We start from the raw sequence: 19,934 nt of genomic DNA, 5'->3' as shown, positions 1-19,934 counted from the left end.
ATGGTTGAGATTTTACAATGAAAACCCTGATTAGGGTTTGTTACAACAAACTCAATTCTGGCCAGTGAAATAATTACAACATTTTGACACGTCGTCTCTGGATATTTGACCAATGAATAACAGGGGTAGGTGTCTCAAAGTTTGTGTCATCATGGACGAGTCGGGTACATTGCATCTAGACGTGTTGAGGTAGAACTTCTTTGATTGGTGGAGGTAGGGACTGGGATGACGACTAGGAAGCCACTTCAACTTGCACTTGTAAACTTGGTTCATCACCATGAAGGGATGTTAAGAAATATCTCTTGATATTCAACCTTTCATGCTCGCTCAAAGTAGTGGTGATGGGAAACATTGAGGTAGTTGTGTCTTTCCTTCATCCTCACTCGCTTGCCTTGGGGTGATTGTACAACTTCTCCTTCGCCTTCCTTTGATCTCTTCATGTCTCTAGAGTGTGGTGAGAGTTGAGATTCTTCCTTCCTTGATACCCTTGTGCTTGTTGATGAAGTTGTCTTCTTGAACTTGCATGACGGTGTAGATCTTGCAATCTCCTTTCTCCTATTCCTTCAAGGTGTGGCTTTGTAATTCGCATCATCCTCCTTTTATATTTGCAAAACAAAACAAGTATGGCATCAAATACACATAATATATAACGTTGATAGTTCTTTTAACTTGATATATTCTTTGATTTTATATGTTTTGCAAGTTTGGTATGAGGATTTAGAGAAAATCCGCTCTCATGAAGGAGCACTTGAAGTTCACTCCAATCACCTTGCTCATGAAGTTCGCTCCAATATGGGAGCACATGAAGTAACCTTCTATCTTGCCTATTCATCTTCTTAACTCAAAATTACTCCTTCCAAGCATTGAATCGGTTCGGAGCAATGTTCTCATAAACAATCTTGCAAATTCTTGATCACATGCACATGAAGTTCACTCTACTTGGCTTGTACATGAAGCTCGCTCCTCTTGGCTTGTACATGAAGCTCGCTCTCCTACCTCAGCACATGAAGTTCGCTCCCCTTGGCTTGGACGTGAAGTTCGCTCCCCTAGGCTTGCACATGAAGTTTGCTCTCCTACCTCAGCACGTGAAGTGAAAACCAAAATGAACTCTCCCTTCATTACTTCATTGTTTCATCAATTCAATCCTTAGGTTTCTCAAACTTTCATTCACAAAAACATGTCAAATTTACCTCATGAAGGCCTAAAAGGGAAATTCACTCCCATTAAAGAGCACATGAAATGGAATTCGCTCCAAAGAAGGAGCACCTGAAGTGAATTTCAAAATCAATATTCTAACCCCCTTTGCTCACTTACACTCATTTTCCCAACTTCACTACATCATAGCATGCTCAACATAAGGTCTTAGGATGAATTTTCGCTCTAAGAGAGAGGCCCATGAAGTTAATTGAAATTTGGCACTAATTGTTTTCTCATTCGCCCTCCTCCATTCCATTAGTTCAAGCTTGTTGAACTAGGCTTACGGTGTGGTCTAGGAGCACTACACTCTCATCTAAGGGTGCTTGAAATGAATTTCGCTCCTCAAGAGAAGAACTTGAAGCATTTTCGCCCTCCACCTTAAGCACTTGAAGTTCATGAAAATGTACTCTTAAGTTGCATCTCACTACTGCATACCTTAGTTCATGTTTCTATATACTATAAGACCTCAAAACTCACCTTAAATGTGACTTTGCCTTCAACCTGGGGCACTTAGAAGTGAAATTCGCTCTGGGAGAGGGGCACTTGAAGCTTTCCTATCTGGTAGCCTCTCACACTCTTCGGTTGAACTCATGATGGACTTAACTTCTCATGTGATTTGGATGTTATTGAAGGCTAACAAAGTTACTCACTTCACCTCTTACACAAGGCTATCCACCTAGCTCCTGGCTTCTTGACCATCTATACTTCTTCGATGCAAAGGCTAATAGCTAAGGACTCTTAACACTACCCTAGAAAGCAGGAAAAAAAAGATGGGGCGATGTGTGAGTACCTCACAACACCACCCAGATATAGTTTGATGTGAAAATGGAAAATGCAGCTTGACAAAATGTCATTTGGTAATTAGTTGAGAATTTGTGTTATCATTCATGGAGAAGAAATAGTCATGCCATTAATGATATGTTACCATTATTGAGGGAACACACGAACAGATTCTCCTAGTGCTAAACGGATAGAAGCTTGATTGGAAACTCCTATGCATCAACAATAGTGTATGCTACTACCCAGATACACTTTGATGTGAAAATGGAAAATGTAGCTTGATAAAATGTCATATGGTAATTAGTTGAGGATTTGTGTTATCATTCATGAAGAAGAAATGTCAAGGAATATAATGGGTTCCCAAATAACAAAGTTAAACCTGTGATCTACAGCACATATACCAAATGGGTGTTCTCCAAGCAATATATAGTACTGAAAGCAAGTTGTGGCCATCCAATAAATTCAGATTTGATATTTCAATGCTTCGCAAGAGCTTAGTTTTCCTTTGTCCATTTATCCAGCAGAATTGGAGAGGAATGAACTTATTGCAATCTCATAAGAGTAACAATAGCATGGAATATCATGTATATGATAACTTCTGACTCAACTGCAAGCCTTTTCAAGAAAATAAAGGCATGAAATCAACTTGTTTGTCGTAAATTTTCCAAAATCAACCTTTAGAAACACTTGACCATGAGCTCCAATCAGCTGGCAGTCAGATATTGCAGTCCAGACCATGTCTGTCCAGGCTCTAGTTCCACCTTTCCGATCTGTTTTAAGGCAATTGGATATGTTCAAATTGTGAGTTTAAAATACTCTAGTTTTTGCTTCTAATCATTTTAGACCTCTATGCACAGAGAAAAGCTAAAACATAAATACAATTCGTAGTTGGCAATACCTTGGCATTTTCAACACACACAAAATCTTTGTAACAAGCTTCCATTTGCAAATGAGGATTCCACAGTACAGCATCTCCCCAGCTGCGTGAAAGTTCAATGGCATGCATAGTGAGTTATACTGTAAAAGAGATAGAAGCAAAAAAAGTGCATGTATATGCAATAAATTGCTAAAGATTCCTTGCATTATATTTCATTTGAACATTTTTGAGTGTCGGACAGGAAAATGTTTCTTACTTTTTGTTTTCAATAGATATGGCATTGCCGAGTCCATTCTCAAGCCGCAGCTTGTTTGGTGCATCAAGATAAATACAATCCACAAATCCTGGGAAATTTACAATTTCCCTGTCTCCAACAATAAATAGCAGAAAGTACCATGAGAAGTATACAAGAATATCTACTTCTGGCAAATAAGGAAACACTAATGAACACATGCAGTGCTGCGTTTTACAAGGCTTGCACTCTATTTCTTTAAGAGTATCAAAGTATTGAATGAAAATCACTTTATTTTTGCATTACAGTTATTTCCATACAATTTTTGCTTTACTTAGTCACACCTTTCCTCCACACCCTCAACGGGATTTTGTGGATCTGGAAACTTGCTTAAAGTCTTGCAACCTTTAAGTCCCTTAACTAATGCACCTGTGACAGATGCCTGCAAAAGACAAATAATGAATTGTTCAAGTACTGCTCTTGGAATTTGTTAAAGAAACACAATGTTTTTCAACCATGAAGTGAATATTCAATATTGCCTGTTGAACCTAAAAATCAAAAATTATGGAATCACGTCTGAGTCAACTTTCAAATGTCATACAGATTTACTCAAGAGGCAAGAGAGCAATCTCAATGCAAGGATTGTATACAGCCTGTAACAAATGAAACAAATATTTTACCACACAAACCTAAGTTGGTCTATTGTTATGGAAACTCAAATGTCTATTTTGGATCAATGCATATTTTCATAAAGGAAACCTGTAAGTTAAATATTTCACTATCCAAACGGAATAACAATAAAGAGTAACTCATAGTTGCATGTCCTGTAATCTAAAATGGAAGTTGTTGAATTAAGCATTACCAATCAAATTGAGATGACAAGTCATGTTGAGATGAATAGGACACTATTTGTGAAAAATAAGATTTGCAGAAGCACGCTTTATCCAAGTTACACAAAAAACTAAGATGTATGGATCAACCAATCTATACCGCTAATGGACCAAAGATTAAACAACCTGAACATTTATTGTAAGAAAGTTTGAAGAAACTGATAGTTATTTCTTTCAACATTCTTCTGTGGCAATATCCCACAAGAAAGGATGCCTGTAAAAATAGATAAAATAACCTCAACTTCAAATAAAAGTATGCCACGCATAGTTACCATGACATCTTGAATTCTATGTGGATACGATACATAAAAAGGTATCCGAAACTTAACATTTTAGGGGTTGCATTTTTACATATTGAAGATTGTAATCTTGTATTCTCGTGTTCATGAACTTTCACATTTTTATGGTTAACCTACTTTATATTTCATGTTTATCTTCTTTGGTCAATTTCCTAATTTCTATGTGGTGCTTTAGATACCCTCCTCATTTTGTTACCTTTGCTAGTACTGTCCCTTTGACCTGTTTTAGCCACTCATTGCAATTCCATTTCATAGATATCAACAGAATTGAGATCATAGTATAACAAATAAAAGATAGAAGTCAATATTTATGACTATTACTTCTTAAGTCTTTGCTCTATAAGAAAAGAGACTAATAAAACCTGGAAGAAGGCTTCATACACGGAAGTACGTATGCAGTGCAGCAGTGAAAGAAAATGCCTTATTGTCCGTATTTTTAATGATCAATTCCGTTGAGAGTTTATCAGAATCGACTGTGACCTGCAAATCATATGCCATCCAAATCATTTGTTAAAAAACCCCAAAATAATCCAGAAGCAAGCAGACAACATTCCATTTTTAACAGCATAAACCCTCTCCCCTCCCTTCTACATCATAAACTAAAGAAGACAGAAGGAATTATACAGAAACTATGTAGATCTTGTTTCTATAATAGAATTGAAACAAAAAAATTCCTTAACAAATGAAAAGACAGTGACATTAAAGTCCAACTTTTGACTGGTCGTGCTGGCAGCTCACCTTATATGTTGCCAAAAATTTGAAATCCCACATGGAATGAGTATAGGCATTGTCTTTCAACTCTAAAGTTACCGTTGGATTTCCTTCTGAATTGGAAGATGAGGCAACTGACCATGTCATATTCCGTGCAAAGCCATGCTGTGGAACAAAGTTTCAATCAGTGATCAAAATAATTACTGCACTCTGGCAATCCTTGAAAATAGGATATAAAAATATGGAAAAATCTACAGAGAAAACAGATAGATATTGTTTGGACATCTTCAAATTCTTTGTTGTAGAACTATGTGATACCCCAAATTGATACACAAAACATGATTCAAACTGAGTAATTAATACTAATGAGAGTTATAAACTGGATCCATTGTAGAATCAACATCTTAAAGGAAAACAAAATAAAAACATACATTCTACAGAACAATACGAACACCATACACGTGCTCTACAAAAAAGAATCAAGGAAGATACAATCACCTTATCTAAGCATATACTTAAGGTATGAAGTATTGGCCAACAATAGGTAAAAATAAAGTAACTCAATTTCCATCGTTAGGTTTAAAACCACATTATTTCAGCGATAACAACAACGAGAAGAAAACAGAATTCCAGCAAACATATACTCAAGATATGTTTTACATTTAATTTATGGATCTTCAAAAGATTCATCAAAGGAAAATAGCTGCCATTAATTCTATTTAAAGAATCGTTTGAACATCTGTAAATGTAAATTTAAATTTACAGATGTTCAAACGATTCTTTAAATTCTATGCTTTGGGCTCGTTATTGTGAAGCATTAAACAAACTTATAGTCCACCTCTGTTCGCATCTGTCTAGATCAAGCTCTCCAAAACTTCTATATAAGTGATTAATTAATTTAGAATTGTCTTTTGGATGGCCTTATTGTCTTCATTAACCCTCCAGTTACATAATGCTATTGATTTTAATCCTGATAACTTTATTGGTAAGTCCTATATGATCCTATAATGGTGTTGAGCCCGTGCCTGCTTTATTTTTTTGTATATGCTCCTTGCAATCAAAAATTGGTCTTTTCACATGAAAAAATTGAAACACGACCAAAATAAACTCAAACATTCAATAAATTAGAAAATCACTCCGAAACATGATTAACCAGTTAAAATAAAGATAAAGGAACAAAAGAAACGCATTCAAAATCAGCTGCTGAAACAAGTAAAGCAGTAATAATATTGAGTGAAGAAAGTACATAAGCAGGTTCATACAATTGAAGACAGAAAAGCAATAGGCTTGGCAAAGCTAAACTAATTGTCATATAATTGATGTTTACAGCACAAGTAAAACACCTAGTTTGCAGTTAATACAGGCAAACATGCTGACTCTCAGAACTAAATTGATCTATGCAACATATATAATATTATAAACAATTTACGTGCTTTAAGGCACACTTAGGGGCAACCCAAGAAACAAAAAGGAAAAAAATGCTAATCGTACTGTTCAGTCACCATATTGTATAGCAGCTAGTCAACAGTGTACCTGCTGCATAGGGCCTGGCCCAAATTGAGGAAAACAATGTGGGATGCCTCCGCTACATACAAACATATTTTATATGTAACAAAATGTTAGTATTAACATAAGAAACTTTCAGGAATGTAGAATCTCTAAATAAGATTATGCAAAATAAAAAACATACGCAGGAAAATGCTTTGAATCTCATTTTTTATTAAATTATAACCCTTAAAAAGGAAAAACATTTGACTTCAACCAATGTAATCCTAATGATGGATTAGGCATGGTCAAAGGCTCAAGCTATGTTGATTGAGTAAAACACAGTAACATTACTTGTCTTATTCTGTGAAAGTGGATATTACGCTGTTAACAATCTCGTTCTTTTCCTAGTAAAAGATGAGACTACAGGAATCTTCACTTCAAGAAAGGGGAATTTTGGTAAAGAAGCAAATTGGACAAAGTTATAGACATCCCTCCACATGTATAACAAAGGCAAAAGTAGCATCATGCCATCTAACGTTGTGATGTAGTTGTAGAGTAGCTATAGTTACTTTAAGACACAGGCTACTAATGTGAGATTTTGAAGCTTCAACCTACAGGAAACACCAGTCGAGGAAGTAACTTACCTACGCATATGTTCATAAGAACAAAGTGCATTAATTTAATCCAGTGTTCTGAAGTGATTGTTTTTGGTCTTCTTGGAATGTCATTGACTTTCAATGTCTTGGTTGTTTTGTCATGGATTCTCAGATAGAGAAATACAAAGAAATTTTTCATATAATCTTATAATATAGGTATGGACTTGCATGACAATGTAAAAATGCTTAATACAGAAGATGTAAAGAACCTGATTGGCTTTTGTCCATTGAAAACAGCATCCGGTCGCACAAAAAGAAGATCTTTTCCTTCAGGAATCTTCCACGAACTGATACATCCTCCAAACAAATATATCTCTACTTCACTGCCAGAAGAAAGCACCACAAGTTACAATATTTAGTCTAATATTCAACTGTTTTTCTTGAATTCTGAAATTTTATTGTGTCTAATTATCTCTACTTGAATGCTCGGAACAAGGAATTACAGTCAAGTAATTTGTTAAAATAGTAAGTTACACACGCCCATCCTTCAGACTTGGGGATCAAAGAATCAAAGTTTGAAGTTTGCAGAACAAGTCTTGCTTTTTAAAACACTGGTTCCAAAGATTCAGAATTTCCATTACATGCAACACAGGTGATAGGACACTTCTACACATGAAAACTATTAAATTGAGGGTATCAAAGAAAATGCATCAGATATGAGGGCAACAGAAAGGATCTCAAGAAAAGGCAGAGAACTTCAGATGATAAGCAAAAGGTTGTACCTCTTACTAAGGTTTTAACATGTTAGTTCTAAACTGAACCATTAAACATTAGATAGAATTGAGCTTTGATGATAAAAATACTGATTAGAAGGATTGAAAAGGATCATATTTGACCTCAACATATTTGAATCTCACATGTAACAAAATCCCTGAAAAACAGTGAACAATGGGGATACATCCCCCCCCCCCCAAATTCAGACATTTCGGGGACAAGGACATTCCCGAGACGTGGGGGTGTCAGGGCGACGTGCCCCCACTGCACCACCAGTGCTGCTGGGATGGCCGAGACACCTCCCTAGCATACCCCATAACAAATAGGGAAAATGTGAGAAAAATAAAAAAATATTAAATTTTCTTCGAAACCAAAGCCCAAGGCCGAATCGTAATGGCCAACGGGGTGCCACCAATGCCTCCCAAACTCTATCTAACACTCCAAATTCTTCATTTCTTCTCACAACTTGATTTCAATAGCAAGATTGACAAGGAACAAAAATGTAGGTGAAGGAGTGAAAGAATCTGATTAAAGTGTTGCAAGTGCAAGACAGGTGAGAAGGAGCAAGGAGAAGAGGAAGAAGAGGGAATCTACACCAAATTAGAAGGATTTTTCAAAGCATAAGGTAGGATTCTATGACTGTTCTTGAATTTTTATTTTTTTTTATTTTATTGATTCATGTTTCATAAACATGGCTGCAAGTGCATATTCAATGATTCATTGTTCATTGTTCATTGTTCATAGTTCATATTGTCATCAAAATTCAACATTGAAATTTATAATTTAATTTTAAAATTTGTCAAACTTGACTGAAACTTTTGTGTATCCTCTACTTCTATGCTCCATGTGACCTGAAGTAAGATAAACAAAAGTGAAATCCTTGGTTGACAAAGATTAAGAACTACAATTTTTATTTGTGCATCCTCTACTTCTATGCTTCATGCAATCTGAAGTAAGAGAAACAAAAAAAATCTGTGTCCTAATCCTTTGCATTATGTTGTAAGGATTGTTGAGTTTTAATTTAGAATTATAAACTTATAAATTTTATACTGTTTATTGCAATGTCACAATGAGTTATAATGTCATGAGTGAGGATGAGGTTGGGGTTCATAGAGAAAATACTGAATCCGATTATGCGCCTAAGGCTGAGACTAAAAGGGTGATCATGAGAATGAAACCCAAACATCTAGTTTCATGGCGAGTGCAGCTGCAAGTATTAATTGCCCCTCCACATCATTGGCAGAGTATGCTAAGGATTCTTTTGAACATAAGTCTCCTTTGAAACAATTTGCAACAAAATTACCCGGCAAGCCTGAGAAATCTAGGGGCACAAGGTTGTGGAAGTGCCATTTTGTGCATTTGAAATTTTAGGCAACATTACCAGAGTTAATGCCCACCTCCTTCATATCCGATGAAAAGGTGTTGAGATATATAAGCTATAGGGTTTCAATGAAGACAATGCAGCTGCAACTGTATATGCTACTTTGTCTCATAGGCCGCAGCATCATCGGGGCCAGCTACACAATTTGACTTCTACTTTGCAGAGACGAGTTGCACATATGCCAAGTTCTTTAAGGGCCCATGCACTAGAGGCTATGGGGATATACAAGTTGACAAGTGATGCTAGTAACCCAATACCTAAATTATTCAGCATGTAGTTGAAAGATGATATAGATGATGCCATTGGCAAATTCTTATTTTCCAATGGCATTCCATTCCATGTGGCTCAATCTCCTTATTATAAAGAGATGACAGCAATGGTAACAAGGGGAGGACCATCATATGTGCCACCAGGGGAGACAAAATTAAGGACCACAATCTTGGATAAGAACTATTCCAAAATAAATGTGTTAATCAAGAAAATAAAGGAATGTTGGATGACAAGTGGATGCAATATAGTCATGGATCGGTGTATGAACATTAGGCATCATCCACTCATCAATATCATAGTTACATGTAAAGAGGGCCCATATTTGCTTAAGGCGGTTGATTGTTCGAGACATCACAAAGATGCCAAATTTCAATTTCAAATCCTCAAGGATGCTATTGAGGATATTGGACCCAAAATGTGGTCCAAGAAGTGACAGATGTGGCCCATGTGTGCAAAATTGTAGGGAAGTTGATTGAGGCAGCTTATAGACATATTTAGTGGACTACTTGTGTGCATTCCATGAATAATGCACTCAAGGACATGGGAAAGATTCATTGGATCAAACCAATGGTAAATGATGCTAGAGATGTGCATATGTTTATCTACAACTATCACACTTCACATGCACAATTTAGAAGCTTCTCTAAGGAGTCCTTGAAAGTTGACATGACTAGATATACATCCTATTTCATTCTCTTGGAGAGAATGCTTGATTTGCAAGAGGCATTGCAACTAATTCTTATAACAATAGAATGGAATTGGTGGTCTGAGTCCAAGACAAAGCAAGGGAAGAGGGTGAAGAATGTAGTAAAGAGTGATGTTTTTTGAGGTGATGCAAAATATATAGTCTCCATCACTACTCCAATTTTCCATGTCATAAGATATGGGGATGTCAATGCACCTAACCTTGGAAAGATGTATGAATGCATTGATACTATTCTCGACCAAATGAGGGTTGTTGTGTGAGAGGACCCCACATTAGCATTTTACAATGAGCATATTCAACCAAACATTCATTGGAGATGGGAAAATCTCAACAGTCATGTTGTGACGTATTCACACATCGCCCCATTGCAAATGGGGACCCCTACTTTTTTTTGCTTTCTGGGGTTTGCTTTCTAGGTTTTTAGGGTTTTGTCTGTTAGCCTTTGCATTTTGAGTGTCGTCAGGGGGATCAATAGGATGGCAGGCTTTGCTTGAGCCAGGGGGAGTCAACAGGTGCTCCAAGTTAGGGTTTCTTTGAAAGTCTCCCTTAGGCCTAGTTTTGCTCTTGTTGCTAATAGTGTCTTGTTTGAGTTTCAGGAGGTCAATGAAGTTTGGTGAGTGAATATCATCTTTGAAGATCTGAGTTAGGTCAAATTGGTGAGTGATGAAGTCTGGAATGTCATCCCGATCTTCAAATGTCCTGAAATTTGGCTGTCTGGAATGTCATCCTAATCTTGAAATTTGACTAAGTCTCGAAAATTGAAGAATCCTCCAAAAACTAGATTTTACATTATAACTCCTAAAGGTCCGAAACCACTCTCAAACATCCTGACAGTATATATGGAATATAACTTAAAGTATAAGAAATGTCACTTATACATAAATATTATATTCCATATATGAATCCTGACGGAGAGACCAAAATGTCAAATTTCGCTCCTGACCCTTCCAAAGGGTCCAAGCGAATTTCAATTTCGCTCTTGACCCTTCCAAAGGGTCCAAGCGAATTTCAATTTCGCTCTTGACCCTTCCAAAGGGTCCAGAGCGAATTCCTCTATAGGACATTCTACTTTGATCCAAACTTAGAACTAACTCATTCCCAAGCATTATTGAGGGCAAAACACTTATTTGGAGTGAAGAAATATGAAAATGAAGTCAGGATTTGAGCATAAGGAGGAATTTCGCTCCTGACCCTTCCAAAGGGTCCAAAGCGAAATTCATCTGAGACCCTTTTTTCTTCACAAAACCTTGAAGTGAATGCTAACTTGGACAGGAGGATGATCAGGAGAGGCCTAATAAGTTATATCCAAGCCAAAGAAGGGAGGAAAAAGGTGAAAATGAGCCTAAAATGAGAATTTCGCTCCTGACCCTTCCAAAGGGTCCAGAGTGAAATTCACTTTTCCTCTATTTTGCTCTTTGATATGGCCAAGTTTTGGATTTTTGAGGCATGGTTGAGGAGGCTTTGATGCATATTTGCCTTTGAGAAGAGGTTTGAGGCGATGAAGTGGTAGAAATCAACCCAAAAGGAGAATTTCGCTCCTAACCCTTCCAAAGGGTCCAGAGTGAAATTCCCTATAGGTCCTATCCTTGGCCTAGGTCCAAAGCGAAATCCTCAGTTTGACCCCCTATCTTGCCTAAAATGATGAAAACGACCTTGTTTTGAGCTAAAAGGATGGCAGATGGATTTGATTATTGTGAGAAGTGAGTTTGATCAAGCTTGAAGGCAAAGAGAAGCAATGGAGTGTGAAATCAACCTTAGTCAAGAAGTTCACTCCTGACCCTTCCAAAGGGTCCAGAGCAAATTCCAAGAACACGCCCATTTCTTCCTTATTTGTACCAAGATCTTAGTTCCTTGGGAGTATTTGGAAGTAAATCAACATGTTTTGCCTTAGGAAGTTGTTGTGACCATTTCACACATCGCCCCATCGCAAATGGGGACCCCCTCTTTTTGCTTGTTTTTCGCTCGTTTTCGCTTTCGTTTTTAGGGTTTTGTTAGTTAGTTGGTCGTCTGGATTTAGGGCCAAGCCTTAGGGTTTTAAATTTTGCCTTTTCAAGCCAGAATTCAGTCGTTTCTTTGAGGGTTTTTGAGCTTCTTTTCTAGAATGCAAATTTTGAATGCAATGAATTCGCCAAAATGGTCTAATTCTCAATTGGAATGTTAATGCAGAGCTTAAATTTGTCTAAGTGTTGACAGTCAATGTGAATTTTTTTGTCCGATTGAATATTTTGACCAAATTTTGACTTTTTTTGATTTTGATCCTGGGCATTGGAATTGATTTGTTTTCGCCTCGTGAAGTGTCAAAATGTGAAAAATCATGTTATTTTGGCCTATAGGAGCAAAATCGCTCCTGTCCCTCAGTGAAGGACGGGAGCTCATTTTCAAATATCTCATCGTCCTTGCAAAGTCCAGACAAATTTCAAGTTGGAAGTGATGGAGAACGGCGATATCTTTCCATTGAATATAAATTGAAGATTTTTATGAGCACAGAAATGCCTCCAGGAGGAAAATCGCTCCTGTCCCTCAGTGAAGGACCGGAGCTACAATTCAAATTTCGCCTTGTCCTTGCAAGATTTCGAAAACTTAATGATTTGAGGACATCCAAGGGAAGATGCTTTGCCAAATGAATATAATTTGATACGCAAAAACGAAGGAGAATGACCTATAGTGACCAAATCGCTCCTGTCCCTCTCCAAGGGACCAGGGCGAGGTACCTTGTAGCTCTCGTCCCTCTCCCAGGGACCAGAGCGATTTCCTTCATTATGCAAAATCCAGACAAAGGTCAAGACAAGTTTACGTTCAAAGACATGGGAAAACATGAGATAAATGCGTTGAATATAAATTGAAGATTTTTGGGACGTCCATAACAGTGTTAAATGCCTAGTTCGCTCCTGTCCCTCAGGAAGGGACCAGAGCGATTTTTGATATAATTGCTTTTCTTGTAAAGTTACAAATGATGTCAAGGCATGGACGAATAGAGTAAAGAAGGACGAGTCCGTTGAATATAAATTTGGAACCTGGCAAAGTGAGATAGTGGCTACAAGGGAAGGATCGCTCCTGTCCCTCCCCAAGGGACCAGGGCGATACAATGGTGATGATACTTCCTACGCAAGTTCAAGGTCGTTCCTCCAAAGTTCAAGGTCGACACAAGCCAAGACAAGGTGGCGAGGGGCATTACAAGGCGTCTTCATCATGCGCAAACACTCAAAGGACGTTGAAATGAAGAGATTGACACCCTATAACATAGATCGCTCCTGTCCCTCAGGAAGGGACCAGGGCGATGTTAGATGCATTGACCATTTCATGCAAAATTTACGTAGGGACAAGACGTTGCAATGTTTTAGAGGGTCCATGGTATGATAAGAAATGATATACAAGAGTTTTTGAACGTAAAATGATCATCATTTTGAGCATGGAAACTATATCGCTCCTGTCCCTCTCCAAGGGACCAGGGCGATTTGCTTTGGATTCCTCGTTTTGCTTCAAGTTCAGGCTAAGTCAAGACGTCATAAGATGGCATATGGTCCAAGGCATCGTTTGAAGATAATTCGCAAGAGTTTTTGAACGTCCAAACGTCGCCAATCAAGGGTAAAAGCTCACATCGCTCCTGTCCTTTAGACAAGGACCAAGGCGATATCATCAAAAGCGCTCATATTCTTTCAAAAACGAAGCAAGGCGAGGTTAAGCGAGGTAAGGGACGACGTTTAGAAGACGTTGCAAAGGAGATCGAAGTTTAAAGTTGCCAAGGTCAAGGAGAAAACGTGGATCGCTCCTGTTCCTCTCCAAGGGACAAGGGCGATGATCCCTTTAATGCGTCCAAACACATAATGAAGACAAATGAAATAAGCGCAAAAGACACGAGCAAAGGATGTTATTCGCCAACAATAAAGATCGAAGTTAAAAGATGCAAGATGGACGTAGAAATTTGGAGATCGCTCCTGTCCCTCTCCAAGGGACAAGGGCGATGAACATTCAGGAGGCCTTTAAGTACGCATGCAAGATGATCAAATTCAAAGGACCCATCATGATGATCGATTTTCAACACGAAGATGAAGGAGTTGGACGTAAGAAATGCAAAAATCTAGACAAAAATGGTGAATCGCTCCTGTCCCTCTCCAAGGGACCAGAGCGATGAGGTACGTCCCTTTATTTTCATATTTTTGGCGCCAAATTAAACAATTCGAATTTTCCTCAAATGCTAAATCAATTTAAAAAATTGAAAATCCATTTTTATTTAGCATTTAATATGGCGTTATCTCTTATTAATTATTTTTTGCCTTTATTAAAAATCGAAATTCTCATTTAAAAAACGCAAGGCATTAATAATTAATTATTTAATTAATATAAAAATTGATTTGAAGCGCCCAATTAGGCAAGTCGGCCTTGTTATCTTATTGCAAATCATTTAAAAAAATGGTTTTATTTATTCAAGTCGGCCTAGGGGATGAAAAGGTATGAGCGCTATAAAAGGGGAGTGAGAGATTTCATTTTCACACAATCATTTTGTTTTTTATCCTTCATGCGAATTGAGGAAAGCAAAGGTGGTGCGAAGTGTGCTTGAAGTGTGGAGTGCGAATTGCGTTGAAGACCAAAGGTGGTGCGAGTTTCATTCATCCAAGGGTGGCGCTTAGTTATCAAAAGGTGGTGCGAATTTGAAGACCACACCAAAGGCGAACTTGGAGATCCATCTAAGACCACGTCGAAGGTGCGAAACTTGGAGATTTGTTTGTGCGAACTTGAAGATCCATTTAAGACCACGTCAAAGGCGATAATTGAAGATCACGTTGAAGACAAAGGTGGCGAAATTGATATTTTGAGGAGATCATATTGAAGATTATTTTATACCTCAATTTTTGCTTAGGCGAATTTTGTTTTTGCATTCTAGAGTTAACTCTCTATCGAGGTATGGCGATTTGATTATTATTGCTTTATTCATTCATCGTCATATTTCAAATTTTGAAATTTTGAAATTTTGAATCTCTTGGCTCAATCGTTGTTTTTTAGGAAATGATAACTCTAGAGACTTATCATGAGGTTTCCTAGAAATTTGTCTCTCTTATTTACGCTATTTATTGCAAAATCTATTTCTTATAATGAAATGTTGTGTAGGTATGGCGACCCCGAAGGCGGGAGCATCCACCAGCCGCTCGGCTCTCATGAAAGAAGATCAGAAGACCGAAGAAGTGGAGCAACATTGGAGATACAAACTTGGGGAACTTTAGCACGAAGAAGTTCCGAGAGGTCCCTTACATTGGCAAGCCATCACCTGTCGCCCGGAGAATAATAGAGAGTGGCATCATCAAGGCGGCCGGTTTTCCTCCAGCTGTTCAGTGCCACGAGTTGATGATCGAGTGTGCCCGTCACTACAATCCACAGTCCAGGACAATTGTGTCCAACGAGGGAAACACTTTGGCGTACCTTTCAGAGGAAGCCATAAGTGAAGCCTTCCATCTTCCAGAGCACAGGGACATGATATACAAGAGCATTGAAGGAGTCAGATCAGTGTACGATGATGATCCAGATGCTTGCCTAAGCATAATCAACAAGAACTGGCTACTCAAGAGTCGTCCCCGTCTGAGCAAAGTACCGAACACACCACACAGGATTGATTTCCAAGAGGAGTACAGAGATTTGATTACCATGCTCAACAGAGTTACAGGAGCACCTCATGCCTTCTATTTCGAGAAGTGGATGTTTTACTTCATCCAGGTGATTGTTCAAGGTAAGGGTACGATACATTGGGCTAGGATAATTAGCCATTGCTTAGACGTACAGTTGAGAAGACTCAGGGCTACTAAGTCCTTCCACATGAGTTCATACGTCATCTATGCCTTAATCAGGAGCGTTGAGTACGCAGGACTACCTCACAGAGGAGTGATTGGAAGAGGACCCGGCGAGGTCAGAGCTTGTGAATCCTATACCTACTTGCATCATCCGCCAGGGAAAAACTACAAGTTAGTCAATGATACTTTCACGATGAACATCACAAGGACGTTGCAAGGAGGGATTCACAACAGATTATCTCAGGATGCCCAGGAATTCATCAAGAGGTACGGTGCTTGGTTCATTCAGTTTCCCAAGTTCACTTACATTAGAGTGCATGGATGTCCTTTACCTCCATACATGTTGCCGAGGTACCCGACAGACAGAATTGTGTTACTTGAAGTAACAAGGCAGTTGGCAGCATATGTGAAGGCATTCAGACACAGACATCAGAATGGAGTTCAGGTACCTATTATTTTGGGTAATTCAGTTGAGGTATGTCCTAGTGTCTTAGCCATGGATGACGCAGAGAAGGAGTTAGCCTTGTATCCTTTTTCATCTTTTGCTTGGAGGAATAGTTTTGATCCCCATGGACATTTAGAGGAGACGGTCAGTAGAAGATTTAGACATGAGCACCAAATTGAAGATTTTATGATGAATCTCCTAGATGATCTCGAAGTGAAACGAAGGATACATTCTAGATTGCCTTTGGATTTCATCAGGAAATGTAAGATTTACAGAGTGGCCGACCAAGCTCAGGACAACGGCAGGCACATCCAATCTTCATATGATAGAGAAAGCAAAACAATTAGTTTGAATTGGAATGAGCCCGAGGCCGTGGATTTAGATGATTTGATGGCACCAGTCCTGTCTTGTACTCGCAGATGGGTAGACGTTCAGCATCAGAAGTTGAGAGAACAGGGCATAGCTATGTCTTTTACTTTGGAAGAGAAACCAGCCGAAGGTGGAGCCAGTGTTAGTGAAGGCAATCCTAATCCTAGGAATTCAGGTGAAGGTAACCTTCGATGTGCCAGTGAGGGCAATCTCCATTCGAGAGGTTCGAAGAGAAAGGAAAGATCAGAAAAGAAAGAGTCTTCCAAGAAAAAGCAAGGTGCCAACAAAGATCAAACACCAGGTACTTCTTCCAGACCAGAAGATAGAACAGTTCGAGTGGAAGAGTCCATGGAGTCGATGGTACAGAATGATAGACAGGAGGAAGGACAGGCACAGCATGTTTCATCCGATGGATCTCTCCAAGATTATGAGTTAGAAGAGGATAACGAAGTAACATCTCCTCCCAGACAAGAAGAAATAGTACATAAAGAAATTCAAGTTCAAGAGACAAGATCGAATATCCCAGATTGGTTGAAGGAAAGATTGACTAAGGTGATCGTAATTGAGGACGAGGACAGTGCAATTGATTTAGAGAACCTTGTGGGACGTTCACATATGACAACAGAGAAGAAGAAGGCTATAAAGATGTCCAAGATGATTCGAGATGAGAGTGGATCTAGAAAACTGCAGATAGCTACACCGGCAGCAGACAAATATGAGGGTGAGATCCTAGCAGAAGACTATCATATACAGACTATTGAGTTAGGACCATCCACAGCAGAGCAGACTTTAGATGATGCCACCGACACATTTGAGGCATTGAAGGACAAGTTTAGAGAAGAAGTGGAAAAAAATAGGAAGCTTGAGAAAGAGGTCGGTGCATGGAGGACATATTTCAGTCATATCAATGAACCTTTGGGACGTCAGGATCCAGTTAGATCACCAGTGCAGGCATTGCCCCTTCAATCGATCAATGAAGCAGAAAGATTCAGGAATCTGGTCCAGCGTACATGTAGTTGGATGGATAGATCTCATACAATGGCCATAGAGTTTGTTACAAGGATGTCGAAGATCACCCATCAGGCTATCCAAGTTCTTGAGATAATCCACAGATTGATGGCAACAGTAGCTGCATTTGCCCATACCAAGGACGTTGTCATCCCTGTCTTGAAAGTTATAAGACACACATCCAGAAGAATTTTAGCGCAAGAGAGGATCTTAGAAGGTGATCCTCACAGTTTGTTTCAGTGGTCAACCTTACTCCATATAAAGAGTGTTCTCTTCGAGGACATCAGTGTTAGATGTGGTCAAGTTGAGGAGGTGATCAATCCGATCCAGGACAGAGTATTTGAGGTACTTCGTACCATTCTTGGTAGAAGGATCGAGGTCGAGATAGATGTGGATTTGCAAGAATTTGAGGATAGAATCACGATCATCTTCCGCAAGGACGCAGATGTTACAGATGAACAGTATGATCAGATGTATGCCACCATGCTCCTGATTGATAGAACAAAGGAACTTGAACCTACTTGGGACGCAGCTCTTCTAGATGCATTTGATCAGGTTATCCACTTGGAAGAGAGTATCAAGAATCTTCCCGAGATTCCAAGCACAGAAATCGAAGGAATCGTGACAAAATTCATTGCATATGCTAAGAAAGAGAATTGGAAAGGGAATAAGATTCTAGATGAAAGGTTGTTACAGATGACATGACATCTTATTTCTCATTGGTTGATACCTCCTAGATTTTTGTGCCAAATTTAATATTTGGCTATGTATTTAATGTTGTTCAGTAAAAAGGAGGTCATTTGTAACAAACCCTAATTAGGGTTTAGGTGTCATGATCTTGTCCATTGATTTATTTTCAATCTGGACCTTTCATTGTAACGGGGGATGCTATTTATACCCCCATTTTTCATTTCATTTGGTAATAGTGAATGGTGTAAGAGATAATAGTTGATGCAATAGAGAGATTAGAGTTAGAAGCAGTTTTTTTTATTTTGTAGCAAGATTGAGTCTTGAAGAGAGAAATTCAAGCAATTGTTGTATATGATGACTTGGAAATCAATAAAATATTGAAGTGATGGTGTTTTGTTGCAAATTTCTTAAGTTATCTTCATGGTTGTTGGATGTACTTGAATCACGCTCAATCAAAGTAGTTTGTTAATTTGAAAGACTAAGTGTGAGATTTGATATTTGGTAGGATTCGCAATCCAAACCACTAGCTTCTTGCTGATTGTAGGAACGCCTAGCGTGGTCGACTGGAAAACATTTTGAGTCCTTAACCTTCAAGCATTTTCGTATCTAGGATATGTACCTTCGTAGTAGTGTCCTTGGTCTTTGATGCATTGAACACCATTATTACCTTAGAAGATCGCACTAATTTCAATTGAGTTGTTATCTTATGGCAAAATTGAAGTTGGTTGAGTCTTGCCAAATCTCATTCATGCTAAGTCGTTCATAGGGTTAGGCTAGATTAGACTTCCTTAAACCCTGTCCTTTTGCCATTTTTTTTTTTGAAAGTTCCTTTTAGTTTAGTAGAATCTTCGAGCCTTTGGAATCCGTAAGACGCCTTGGAGGAAACAGCAAATCACATCATACCATTAAAAAGCTTGTCCACACGTGGAGACCCCACTAAAAGAACCTTGGAGTCCATCTAACTGATCCTTTTTGCAGATCTTCAGCAGTTAGAGACTATTTTCTCAAGAGAGGATAAGATGCCTTTGGGTATTTTATTCTGTGTATGATTGTGTATGAAATACACGTCAACAGAAGTGAATGAAGGCGAATGGAATGAAGAATCAAGCCTCAATCTTGAATTTCACTCCTGACCCTTCCAAAGGGTCCAAAGCGAAATTCCTAAAATCTACCTTTTCCTCTCAATTTTATGTCTAGCCAAGTGCGGATCAAGGAAGATTGAGCTTGGAAGGACTCTTAGGCATGCCTTTGAATTGATTGTGGCCACCAATGATCAAGATTTTGAAGGCATATTCTTGTCTTGGAGGCATTTTGGAGTGAAGAAATGATAGAATTTGAGCCTAATTCAGGAATTTCGCTCCTAACCCTTCCAAAGGGTCCAAAGCGAAATCCTTAAAAACTCCATTTTGCTCCAATTTTGCATCAAGCTTGGTATTGGTTG

The 19,934-nt window shown here is 38.5% G+C and overlaps 1 protein-coding gene across 2 annotated transcripts in view; it reads right to left on the bottom strand.

Annotated features, from left to right (window-relative positions):
* Positions 1 to 2,404: 2,404 nt before the first annotated feature.
* The window catches only part of LOC131029483 (putative glucose-6-phosphate 1-epimerase), a 45,803-nt gene continuing 28,273 nt past the window's right edge, over positions 2,405 to 19,934 (bottom strand). For both annotated transcript variants that reach the window (XM_057959983.2, XM_057959984.2), the window contains 8 exons: positions 7,340 to 7,453; positions 6,520 to 6,571; positions 5,014 to 5,151; positions 4,657 to 4,755; positions 3,431 to 3,528; positions 3,111 to 3,218; positions 2,876 to 2,957; positions 2,405 to 2,747 (listed from right to left, as the gene is read on the bottom strand). In XM_057959983.2, the coding sequence (XP_057815966.1) occupies positions 2,682 to 2,747; positions 2,876 to 2,957; positions 3,111 to 3,218; positions 3,431 to 3,528; positions 4,657 to 4,755; positions 5,014 to 5,151; positions 6,520 to 6,571; positions 7,340 to 7,453 (757 nt within the window). In that variant the 3' untranslated portion in view covers positions 2,405 to 2,681. The remainder of the gene's footprint in view (positions 2,748 to 2,875; positions 2,958 to 3,110; positions 3,219 to 3,430; positions 3,529 to 4,656; positions 4,756 to 5,013; positions 5,152 to 6,519; positions 6,572 to 7,339; positions 7,454 to 19,934) is intronic.

The sequence above is a fragment of the Cryptomeria japonica genome, chromosome 4 (assembly GCF_030272615.1).
Source record: "Cryptomeria japonica chromosome 4, Sugi_1.0, whole genome shotgun sequence".
NCBI classification, from domain to species: Eukaryota; Viridiplantae; Streptophyta; class Pinopsida; order Cupressales; family Cupressaceae; genus Cryptomeria; species Cryptomeria japonica.
This window is presented reverse-complemented; position numbering and strand designations above follow the sequence as displayed.